The sequence below is a fragment of the Macrotis lagotis genome, chromosome 2 (genome assembly GCF_037893015.1).
Source record: "Macrotis lagotis isolate mMagLag1 chromosome 2, bilby.v1.9.chrom.fasta, whole genome shotgun sequence".
Classification (NCBI taxonomy): Eukaryota; Metazoa; Chordata; class Mammalia; order Peramelemorphia; family Peramelidae; genus Macrotis; species Macrotis lagotis.
The window spans coordinates 199,371,798-199,384,908 of record NC_133659.1 but is presented as its reverse complement, the minus strand read 5'-3'; the positions used below and the strand labels follow the sequence as shown (position 1 = coordinate 199,384,908).

The 13,111-nt window shown below is 36.3% G+C and overlaps 1 protein-coding gene across 8 annotated transcripts in view; it reads right to left on the bottom strand.

The window, feature by feature from the left end:
- The window catches only part of LOC141514006 (uncharacterized), a 247,533-nt gene that overhangs the window by 212,575 nt on the left and 21,847 nt on the right, over positions 1-13,111 (bottom strand). For all 8 annotated transcript variants that reach the window (XM_074224410.1, XM_074224416.1, XM_074224414.1 and 5 more), the window contains exons 2-3: positions 9,474-9,564; positions 6,552-6,721 (exon numbers count right to left, since the gene is read on the bottom strand). In XM_074224410.1, the coding sequence (XP_074080511.1) occupies positions 6,552-6,721; positions 9,474-9,503 (200 nt within the window). In that variant the 5' untranslated portion in view covers positions 9,504-9,564. The remainder of the gene's footprint in view (positions 1-6,551; positions 6,722-9,473; positions 9,565-13,111) is intronic.

Genomic DNA, 13,111 nt, shown 5'->3' with positions numbered 1-13,111 from the left:
CTAACAGCAACCGTGGAAGGTAGGAGCTGTTGTTATTCCCATTTTGCAAATGAGGAAACTGAGGCAAAGAGAAGTTAAGTGACTTGCATAGAATCATATAGATAGTAAGTATTTGAGGTCACATTCAAACTCATGTCTTCCACTCCAGGCCTCAGAGTTCTATCCACTCTGTCACCTAGATGCAAAGAAGCAATAGAAATTGAGGTGGCTAGGTGGCATAGGGGAGGCTAGGTGGCACAGTGGATAAAGCACCGGCCTTGGAGTCAGGAGTACCTGGGTTCAAATCTGGTCTCAGACACTTAATAATTACATAGCTATGTGGCCTTGGGCAAGCCACTTAACCCCATTTGCCTTGCAAAAACCTAAAAACAAAAGTGATAGAAATTGTGGACTCTGTCATTACAGGTTATAAAAACTTAGAATAGAAACATGTAGTAGGCAGCCTTAATTACACACTAGAAACTTGATAACTTTCATAAAGCTAAAGAATGATGAGTCCCTGTACTACAAAAACAGACCTCAAAATATCCTGTACAACTAAACAAATAAGTGATACTGGATCTGATACTGACAGAAAAAAAATGTTGCTCATAATCACACAGATATAACATCAATCCACAAAAATGTAAATATGTTTTAATAAATGTTGCCATTCCAGGTACTCAAAATGTCCAAGCTATATGAAAACAAGTGTTTTAAAATATAGAGAACTAGTGATAAAAATTGAAACCCCATAGAAATAAAATTAGTTTAAAGTATAATATTTTTCATTCATTTACCAAAAAAGCAGTTATTTTATCAAACCTTGTAATGGTCTCCAGCACATTAAATTAAGTAACTATAATTATACCAGGATAATAAAATAATTACATATAATAATATAGTTGGATAATGACTTTTCCCAAGAACATTTCCATCTGACATTAACATTAACCATTCCCTTTTTAAAGTCTAAGGTATTGTCCCTTTAAGGTGACAGTATTTTAAGAACAATAGGATACTGTCCTTTTGATAGGAAGCTATTTAGTGCTGAAAGAGACAGAAAAAAGGGGACTTTTAAATAAACGGAGAGGTTTAAATCAATTGATAAATGATGTAAGATATTGCCTCTGCCATAAAAGAACATTTTGATACCTAATAGGTATAGGAAAGTGAACAATTTAAAACAAAACAAAAAACTGGCATAAATCTAAAAATTTAATCACCTTGTAAAAACTGTAGTGATACTTCATTTGTCTAAGAACAGTTTGATGGATTAAGGGACAGAGAAAAAAATTATTAAAAGCTGGAAAACATATGAAGAAATAGTTTCAAGGACAGAATGTGATGTTAGCCGATCCCTTAGCTCATTTTACTATACCTGGTTTAATACTTATAAAGTTTAAACTAAAAAAAAAATTATAGATATTGGGGACAGATCCACGATGGCAATGTGAAGGCAGGAATTCCCAGAAACTCATTACTCAAAAAACTCCAAAAGCCATCAAATTATGACTCTAGCCAAAACTCAGAGGGCAGAACCCACAGAAAAACTGAGTGATACAATTTGCCAGTCCAAGACAACTTAGAAGTTCCACAGGAATGGTCAGGTCTGTTTCACCAGGACCAGGGGTTGAAAAGAGCTGCTGTGAGCACAGCTGCAGCAGAGCAAACCAGCTCCAGCCTTCCAGGAGCAACCCATGGGGCAGCCGGGTCCCTGGAGGTGCCTAAGTCTGTGGCAGAAGGGGAGGTTTTCGGACCTCTTGGCCCAGGGATCACCAAGAACAGCTTGAAGGGGTGATGAGAGAACTCTGCCACACCAGAGTGAGCACCAAGTTCTAACCTCAGAGCAGCCCTGCAAGTGAGAACCTGCAGTGGGAATCAGAGCCACCCAGCACTTCCAGAGCTCCCAGCCCACAGACAATAAGAATGTGGGGAGAAATTGCAGAGGTCTCTCTCTGCTGCTATCCCTGGGGCAGGACTCTACTGTCTGCCCACATTCTGACTGAGGTTGCAATCTGAGCCCCAAACTACCATAGAGGAGCAGGTACCCTCCTCACAGCTCCAGGGCAGAGGGGAGGGCTTGTGGTCATCCACATACCAGAGCACAATCAAGAGAGCATTCAGAGTCTCTCATAAGACCTTGGAGGAATTAAGGAATTAAGGGTGTCCCAACCTCCCCCCAAAGCCTTGGAAGCATAGTAAAACAGTCATAGGCCGAGGAAATGAGCAAACGACAGAAAAAGAATTATCTGGCCAAAGAAAATTACTTTATTCCCATGGAGGATCAAAATACACATTCAGAAGATGACAAAGTTGAAGCTTCTGTATCCAAACCCTCCAAGAGAAATAGGAAATAGACTCAGGCAATAGATGAGCACAAAAAAGACTTTGAAAAAACAAGTACGGGAGGAAGAGGAAAAATTGGGAAGAAAAATGAGAGCAATGCAGGTAGATCATGAAAACCAAGTCAGTAGCTTGGTGAAAGAAATACAAAAAATACTGAAGAAAACAACATTTTAAAAAAACAGTTTAGGCCAAATAGAAAAAAAAGCAACTCAAAAGGCAAATGAGAAGAATGCCTTAAAAAGAAACAAAATTGGCCAGTTGGAAAAGGAGACTAAAAATCTCTCCGAAGGAAACAACTCCTTCAAATGTAGATTGCAACTAAAGGAAGAGGGGTGGCTAGGTGGCATAGTGGATAAAGCACCGGCCCTGGAGTCAGGAGTACCTGGGTTCAAATCCGGTCTCAGACACTTAATAATTACCTAGCTGTGTGGCCTTGGGCAAGCTACTTAACCCCGTATGCCTTGCAAAAACCTAAAAAAAAAAAAAACTAAAGGAAGCTGTTGACTTTGCTAGACATCAAGAAACAATAAAGCAATACCAAGAAAAACAAAAAGTTAGAAGAAAATGTGAAATATCTCACTGGGAAAAAACTGACCTAGAAAACAGATCCAAAAGAGATAATTTAAAAAATTATTGGGCTACCAGAAAGTCAGGACCAAGAAAAGAGTCTAGACTGCATTTTTCAAGAAATAATGCAGCAGGGTGGCTAGGTGGCGCAGTGAATAGAGCACTGGCCTTGGAATCAGGAGTACCTGGGTTCAAATCCGACCTCAGACACTTAATAATTACCTAGCTGTGTGGCCTTGGGCAAGCCACTTAACCCCATTGCCTTGAAAAATCTACAAAAAAAAAAACAATGCAGCAAAATTACCCTGAGATCCTAGAAGCAGAGGGTAAAATAGAAATTGAAGGAATTCACCAATCACCTCCTGAAAGAGATCCCAAAAGATCCCAAGAATATTATAGCCAAATTCCCAAACTCCCAAGTCAAAGAGACTAAAAGCTGCCAGAAACAAACAATTCAACTACCATGGCTCTATAGTCAGGATTACACAGGATTTGGAAGCATCTAATTAAGGACTCATAGGGCTTGGAATATGATATTCTGGAAGGCAAAAGAGCTTGCTTTATAACCAAGAATCAATTACCCAGCAAAACTGAACAACCTCTTTCAGGGGAAATGATGGATTTTCAATGAAACAGGGAAATTTTAAATTTTCCTGTTGAAACGACCAGAGCTGAACAGAAAGTTTGATCTCCAAGTACAGGGATCAAGTGAAGCATAAAGAGGGTAGATGAAAAGGACTAAACATGAGGAACTTAATGATGCTGAATTGCATGTATTCCTGCATGAGAAGAAAATATTGATAACTCATATGAACCTCATTTATAACAGCAATTAAAAGAAATGTATATGAGGCACAGGAGGGAATTGACTATAATGGTATAATTGTAGTATAAAGATGGAGTCAAAAGTACTTCGAGGAAGGGAAAAGGAGAGAAAAAATGGGCTAAGATATTTCACATAAAAGAGTCAAGAAAAAGCTTTTGCAATGGAATGGAATAGAGGAAGGTGATGGGGAATGAGTGAGCCTTCATTCTTACCAAAAATGGCTAGGGGAAGAAATAACCTACACACTTAGGATATAGAAATCTACCTTACCTTAGTTTAGTATGATTCCTGGTCAGGGAAAGAGAGGCTCCACCTTCACTAGGAAGAAATCAGGTCTAGTTTCTAAGTGTAGGTTGCTCTTTGCTGTCCCCTTCTGGTCTCATGGTGAAAATTAGAAAGGACATGTGATTTTGATTATACGTTGAAAAAACTCATATATAAGAGGAAAGGGATGGGATAAGGAAGACAGGGGAAGATAGGAAGGAGTAGGTGATCAAAGAGAGGGAAGTTCGTGGGACAGGGGAGTCAGATACAACTCACTCAGGGATGAGTGAAAGGAGAAAGAGAGAGCAAAGAATAAATGAAAGTGGGGAGGAATAAAATGGAAGGAAATACAGATATCGAAGCAACTTCTCTGGTGGACTTATGATAAAGAAGGCAACTCATCCCAGAGACAGAGCCTTTGGAATCTGAACATAGACTGAATTATACTTCTTTTCTCTCTCACTATTCTTGAGGTTTCTCTATCTTTTGGGGGGGTGAGGGGGGGGCTTTTGTTTACTTTCACAACAAGTTAAATATAATAATATAAAATGAACTATAAAAGGAAAAAAGATTAGAAATAACATAATGGCTTAGAAACTGAGGTATGATCAAAAAAATATGATTTATTGTTTTTTAGAGGAAATTGAGCAAGTTCCTGCCTTTTAAGTGAAAGATGATTCACTAAGTGTCATTTAGCTCTGATTTATATCATTAGAAGCTATTGGGTATTTCTTTTACAATTTTTTTTTCCTTTTGGGAGAAGAGAAGGGAAGGAGAGAGTGGGTAGAGTTTCATTCGTTAAAAGTTTTAAGTTACTTTAAAAACTATTATTTGTTATATGGGATGACTTGGGGAGGCAGGGCTAGAAGGATAATGGAAGAAATTGTGGTGATATTTTTAAAAAGATATCAATAAAGATTTTAAGGAGAAAAAGATAGAGGAGGCTGGGTCTGGGGCTGAGCTTGATAAGCAAAAATCCTGGCAAAAGAATATTAAAGAAACAGTCAGCTAAGGGTCAAAAGTATCTCTTGTCAAAGCTGTGTGTGCGAATAAGCAGCAGCCAAACTTCTGTAGAGCTAGGACAATTAGTTTAGTTTTAGAGGTTTTAGTATGGTTCCTGATCAGGGAAAGAGAGGCTCCACCTTCACTAGGGAAGAAATCAGGTCTAGATACTACGTGTCTGTTGCTCTTTGCTGTCCCCTTCTGGTCTCATGGTGAAAATTGAAAGGATATGTGGTTTTGATTATATGTTGAAAAAACTCAAATATATAGAGAAAATAGGTTGTGTGTTTCAGACAGACCTGAATGGACCAGTGACATCAAAGCCTGTAACCCAGATTTGTGAATTACTCTGAATACATGGATTTTCCTCCCATTTGTGGTTTCCTGACAGACTTCTTTAAGTATGTTTCTGCTCTTCCCTAAAAATACTGAACATATAAGCAGGATAGTAATGAGGTTTGGTGTTAATTGTAATTTATTATTACTGCATTTAATTTAAAATACAAGAACTTATGATAGTATTATAATTCCGCTTACCTTATTGCTGAGTATTTGACCTAAAAAATGTCATTATTTTGATTAGCTGGTTTGTGTTAATAGAAACACACCATCAAGATCTCAAAAAAATCCAAGCAGGACTAAATTACTGTTACACAAATCAAAAAGATAGTAAGCATCCAAGGCAGAATTTGAACATAGGTTCTCTAAATTTAGATCTTAATATTCTTTTCACCATAGCACTCAGAGTAATAGCCTGACAAATTAATTAGGGTACTGTTTTAAGGGAGATAGGGAATGCATTACTCCCAAATATCATCTTCACATAAAGTTTACTGATTTAGAGCTGAAAGGTCCAACCTCCCCATTTTAAAGATGATAACACTGAGGTCCATAAGTGACTTGCCTGAAGTCAGACAGGTGATAAATATAGAAATTCAAATCCAAGTTCTCTAACTCCAAATTCATTGCTGCCCTAGATGGCTCAGGACACAAAATATGTGGGGATGAGACTGCTATGTGCTTTTCATCTACAAGTTTTCTTCCCCATATTGGCCTGCTTCTTTGATGAGCAAACATACACTATATGCACTTATTAGGAATTTATGGTGTTCTAGAGTGGCTGGACCTATCAAAGTACACTCTGGGCAGGTGAGATATGAAAGTACCATAGGAAGACTCAGGGCAACTGTCCCATTGAACAAGACAATGCATTCATCAAGTCTAAGGATAATGGAGTCATCTTTCTCTTCCACTCCCATACTTTCTGCCACAGCCCAATTCAAAGAATTATATTCTCATATTTGGAAGTCCACATCTGACTCCAACATTTTCCCACATGACTGTAAAACATGTGTTACAAAAAACTTTTCAGAAGTTATAACTCTGCTTTAGAAGAACATCTAGGAATATGTATATTTAAGGTGTTGGGAGAAGTCCATTAGCCTCATTCAGATTGCTGTCCCTACAATAAGAAATAATATAACTCTTTTCCCAAAAGAACTTTACTAGGACATTTGTATGATTATATATTATAGATTAGAAAATCCAACACATTTTAACTTACCCTTTCTTGGATTCTGGGATCAGCATCCTAACGTCACATATTCCTCTCGGTGAAACTTTCCTTTCTAGTGTTCTGGAAATCTTGACATATTTTCGGGTATCAATACCTGATGTTGTCATACCATCTGCACAAGCACTAACAGTATCACTTGGACCAATTTCTTTTTTGTCCTAGGAAAGAACCAAAAACCACAATTAGATGAACCCTTACATGGAAATACCAGATATCCACTTGCACAAGCACTAACAGCATCACTTGGTCCAATTTCTTTTTTGTCCCAGGAAAGAACCAAGATCCACAATTAGATGAACCTTACATGAAAACCAGTTTTCACTCCTACCTTGGGTCAGATCAATGGCTATTCAGTTCTGTACTCTCTCTGTAATAGCGTCATCAAATGAAATTTGATGAGAACCACAAATTCAACCAATACCTATTAAACAGTTTAGTTTATGCTTGTAGACTTAAGTCACTTCAGAGTCTTATTCTTGGTTGTTTTAGTTTCCTAGAATCATTTTCACTTAGAGGCATACATGTCAGTCATAATTTCAAATTCATGTAATCTTAAAAATGAATTTCCCCATCACCCAGAGACTGAGATTTATGCTATTTCCTCTGAAGAGATTGAAGAATACAGAAGATGTAATAAGCAAACAGTCAGAAGTCTTGACTCATTGTTAAATGGAGAAAGATCAGCTTAGCAAGTTAATTCAGCTGTATCCCAGTTAGTGCAAATAATGTATTTTTGAGTGTTTAGTATTCAAATTCACATTGCACATTCCCATCAAAAGACCAGTGGAGAGAGAAGAACCAAGAGAGCATTCTATATATTAACAACTACATTGATCAGCCTTGATGGATGCCAACTCCTCTCAGCAGTTCAGAGAGCTCAGACAACCCAGGAGACCAGCTATAGACAATGCTATCCCGTTTAGGGGAAGAAAAACAAAGCAAAATAAGTCAAAACAAAAAGAAACCCTACAAATGTGAATAAACACTGCATTCCCTGTTTAAAATATTTTTCTTACATATTCCTTTCCTATCTCATGGATTTCTCTCTTTTCCCTTAATCATTATTCCTCATATTGAAAATGACTAATCTGTAAACATTTTGAACATAAATGTGTATGAACAATATTCATCTGAAGGTTCATCACTGGGGAAGGATGGGAAGGAAGGGTGGAAGAAAATCATGTAACTTAAAAAGCATGCATATGCATTTGGATGGATGAACGTTGAAAAACTTTCATAATGTAATTAGAAAAATGAAATAAAATATCAATTAAAAAAGAAAACTGTTGAAACCATTTCCATTGAAAACAATTATATTTTACAGAATTATAACTTTGAATAGTGCAAATTCAAATTTATGTAGCTACTTCAATATATTCATTATTTTCACTCATCAGGACTTAGTTGTAATGTTTTAGGGTTTGCAAAATATTTTTCTTTTTATATATATATTAACTCATTTGATCCTCACAACATTCCTGTGAAGCTAGTCCTATTATTAACCCCAAAGAAGAGGTGAGGAAACTAAGGCATGAAGAACTCAAATCACTTTTGCAAGGTCAGATATTAAGCTCTCAGAGGAAGGATCGGAATCCAAATCTTCATGACTCAAGTAATAGATTCTATCCACTACTTCCCTGGACAATTCTTCCCAGTAAAAACCATTTTCATATTCCAATGGCAAGCATTTGCTGACTGAGTTTTGTCACTGAGTTGTCACTGAGAGGTTGACTTTATTAAGGTAACACAGACAGTGTCTGGCAGAAGTAAGACTTGAACTCAGACCTTTCTGGCTCTGAGGATTGCTTTCTAGTCAAGACATAAAGTTGACTCTCATAAAATAATTTAGTGCTATCAATTACAAAAATGTAGTTATTTGTGTTTATTACCTAGGACATATTGAATATATTGCTTAAAGAAGATGATTTGATATAATTTTTCAGGCAGGATGATATGTTTTCCAATTATTCATCTGCAAAGTACATTGAAAAGGTTCTATTTATTTTTTACTACTATAATTTTTATTTTACTACCTTTTATTATTTTATTATATTTTTACTATTAAGACTAAATCATAAGGGCTTATCCTGATGCCACAATGATATAAGCTTTCTCTGTCTTGAAATCATTTTGTTTGTTTTGTATATATATATATATATATGTATATATATATATATATATATATATACATATATATATATATATTTACTTCTCCTTCTGTTTTATTTTTTGAGAATATACACACCTTAAAGGCAGACTGTTTTGCTTTTGTCTTTATATCCTTCTGACTTGGATTAGTGGCTTGTACATGTTTGTTCAATTGAATCAATAAAAGAAGTGTGAAAATAGGACAGATAGTCTACTTTTTAGAATTGATATAGGTCCTTTTCAACAAGTCCTGAAGTCATCTATAGAGAAAATGGCAGCCAGAAAAATAATAACTAGGAATTAAATAAAGCAAACACTGTCTCAGGATTTCAAGTTAAATGGTGCAGGAAATGAGAAAATCCCCTCAAAGGGAGACATTAAGATTTGATATCTTTAATATTATTATTTAAAAGCAAAAAAAAAACCTATTTGCAATGCCCAGATCCAGTGACACTGGCATTGGTCAAGTCTATTCTTCCAGGAAAAATGTAGGGAAGAGTTTTTTTTTTCATATTTAGAGCTGGAAGGAAACTTAAAAGACCATCTATTGAAAACTTTTCAATTTACAGATAAAGAAATTGTGACCCAGGGAAGTATCTTGCCCAAAATTCATAAAATAATACTACCAGAAGAAAGATTTTAACTTAAGTCCCCTGACTTTTGAATCACCATTTTCCAAGATCATAGACATTAAAGGGGATTCCCACATGCCCCATCATTTTTCACTTAATCAACTATAAAAGCAGTTTATAAAAACATTACCTTATAAAAGACATCCCCATTAGTCGCCATCTTTGTGTTTAGTATATTACAAGTAAGTTCTCCACTTGAAATCGCAAAAGTCTTGATAAACCTTGAGAAAGAGAAGAGTGATAATTTAAGAATTTCCTATCTCAAAAATAGCATAAAATAAAATCAGTTATATCATCTTTAGCCCTGATAACTATACTTACCAAATAGAGGTTGTCTTCCTTAATAGTCAGTAACAATGACTTGTATTTATGTATTCTCTCAAGTTATCATTGAAATGACCCAGTAAGACACTATTACATTGTTGGTGGAGCTATGAACTCATCCAACCTTTCTGGAGAGAAATTTGGAACTATGTCCAAAGGGCAACAAAAATGTGCATACCCTTTGATCCAGCAATACTACTACTGGGTCTATACCCTGAAGAGATGATGAAAAAGGGTAAAAACATCACTTGTACAAAAATATTCATAGCAGCCCTGTTTGTGGTGGCAAAGAATTGGAAATCAAGTAAATGTCCTTCAAATGGGGAATGGCTTAGCACACTGTGGTATATATGTATGTCATGGAACACTATTGTTCTATTAGAAACCAGGAGGGATGAGAATTCAGGGAAGCCTGGAGGGATGTGCATGAACTGATGCTGAGTGAGATGAGCAGAACCAGAAAAACACTGTACACCCTAACAGCAACATGGGGGTGATGATCAACCTTGATGGACTCACTCATTCCATCAGTGCAACAATCAGGGACAATTTGGGGCTGTCTGCAATGGAGAATACCATCTGAATCCAGAGAAACAACTGCAGAGTTTGAACAAAGACCAAGGACTATTACCTTCAATTTAGAAAAAAATACTGATATCTTATTGTCTGATCTTGCTATCTCTTATACTTTATGTTTATTCCTTAAGGATATGATTTCTCTCTCATCACATTCAGTTTGGATCAGTGTTTACCATGGAAACAATGTAAAGACTGTCAAATTGCCTTCTGTGGTGGGGGGGGGGTGGAGTAAGATATTGTAAAACCCAAAGTAAATAAAATCTTTGTAAAATAAAAAGAAAAAATGACCCAGTGATATATATAATATATATATAGTCTATAGATTTACTATATAGACACTATATGGTATATAGTAGAGATTATAGTATAAGTTTTATCTCCATTTTGTAGATAGGAAGACTTTTAAAACACAGACAAGTCACATGACCTACCCAAGACCATACTGCTAGTAAGTGGCAAAAATCAAGCCCAAATCCAGTTCTGAGTCACCAGAATGAATTCTCCTAAATCAAGGTAGAGTGAGACATACTAACACAGATTATAAATGATAAACAAAAAATAGTATTTAGCTATCGCTTTAAAGTTAGTTCTCTGAGGCTTCACAATCCTAGGTTCTGTCTATTATTTTATAGGTGAGAAAATAAAGTACAAAGAGGATAAGTGACAAGTGCCCAGGATCACTGTTAGTTTCTAGAAAGTATTTGAACCCAGATCTTTCTGCATCTAAGTATAACAATCTATCCACTGTATTATTTAACCATTCAACAAAAATGAAAAAAAAAAGTTAAAAGGAAGGAGTAGAATTTCAATCAAAAACTAGCAAAAAGAAGCACATTAGCAAAATGTCAACATTAGGAGAGAGAGGGAATGAGAAATATATCTTCAGCTGGCATGAGAAAGAAATCTGCTACTTACTTATAAAATCCCTAACTGAGGAACTGATTCTTAAAAAGTGCTTTCAATACCTCCAGACACAACACTTTTTCATTGGTTTCATTACATGTATTTTTGTTCTACACTTTACAATATTTAAAGACAAAGGACTTATATCATTACTGATCCCCAGATTTTGAATTTAAATGCTTTTTAAAAATTGGAAGTAAAATTATGGGGATCATATTCTAAATTAACTCTTATTTAACCTAATACTCAACTGAATAATCCAACATGCTTTTTTTTTTTTAGGTTTTATGCAAGGCAATGGTGTTAAGTGGCTTGACCAAGGCCACACAGCTAGGTAATTATTAAGTGTCTGAGGCCTGATTTGAACTCAGGTACTCCTGACTCCAGGGCTGGTGCTCTATACCCTGCACCACCTAACTGCCCCTACTGTGTCACCTAACCATCCCACCAACATGATTTCCTACTACATTCCCTCAGGATCATAAATTTAAATCTGCCTTGCTCCTATATCCTATTCATCACCATGTTCTGTCAATACTCTAAAATATCTCATGAGAAACTATCCTCTCTTTTCTATTCCCACTTTTTGTTCACTTATTTCAGTTATGCCCAACTTTTTGTGATGGCATTTGGGGTTTTCTTGGCAGAGATTTTGAAGTGACTTGTCATTTCCTTCCCCAGCTCATTTGACAGATGAGGAAACTGAGGCAAACATGGTAAAGTGATTTGCCCAGGATCACATAGCTAGTAAATGTCTAAGACTAGATTTGAACTTAGGAAGATGAGTCTTATTAACTCCAGGCCAGCACTTTATCCATTGTGCCACCTAATTGCTCTCTTTCCCATTGTCAACCCCTAATTCAGTTCAAGTCCTTATAATGTCCTCTCCTGAACTCTTCCACTAACCATCTGATGAATTTCCCCACTCCCATAGGGTTTCTCATCACACTTTGAGGTTCACTGATCTAAAACTATGAGAGGTTAAGTTTCCAAGGGTCACAGAGTCAATATTTGGACTCTTAAAAATACCCCAGGTCTTCTGACTCCAAGACCAATTCCTCTATCCACCCTGCTCCAGAGCAAAGTGATGCTATATGTCTGGCAGAAAAAGATTGTTTCAAGGAAACAGGAAAGGCATGCCAGTGGTAGTAACATTATAATTTAGTTGTTTTTATTCAAGTCTAACTCTTCATGATCACTTTTGTAGTTTTCTTGGTAGAGATACAGGAGTGATTTGCCATTTTTTTCTCCAACTCATTTTACATATGAGGAAACTGAGACAAATGGGGTTAAGTGACTTGTCCAGGGTCACACAGCTAGGAAGAGTTTAAGGCCAGATTTGAACTCAGGAAAAGAAATCTTTTTGACTCCAAGCCCAGCTCTCCATCCAATGCACCACCCAAGCTACCCCCAGGAACACTGTAAGCAAGAATTTAACAGTAAAGTGGGAATGGTGAACATAGGAAAACAGTATGCTTTATAGGCACCAGATGTGGGAAAGTTCAGGACAAGTTGTGGTTTGGGTCAGAGTATAATGTGAAGAGCAGCAAATAATAAAGGCCTTGTGAATTCCAGGTCAAGAAATTGAACTTTATTTATGATGCTATTAGAGAGTCTGTTTGAGGCACAGAGTGTAAAATTACTAGATTCGTGCATAAAGATAATTAATTTCATGATGGTATAAGTTCTAAATAACTAAGAGCCTACAAAATTCTGTAGAATTAAAGAGGCAATATAAAAGGAGAAAGTAAAGAAAATACTTGTTAGCAAAGGATTCACTTGGGCCAGCTAGATGGTACAGTGAATAGAGTGCCAGGTCTAAAGTCAGAAGATGTGAGTTCAAATTTGACCTCAGACACTGACTGTATGATGCTGCACAAGTCACTTAACCCTGTTTACCTCCTTTTCCTCATCTATCAAATGAGTGAGGAAAAGAAAGGTGACACTACTCCAGGAAAACCT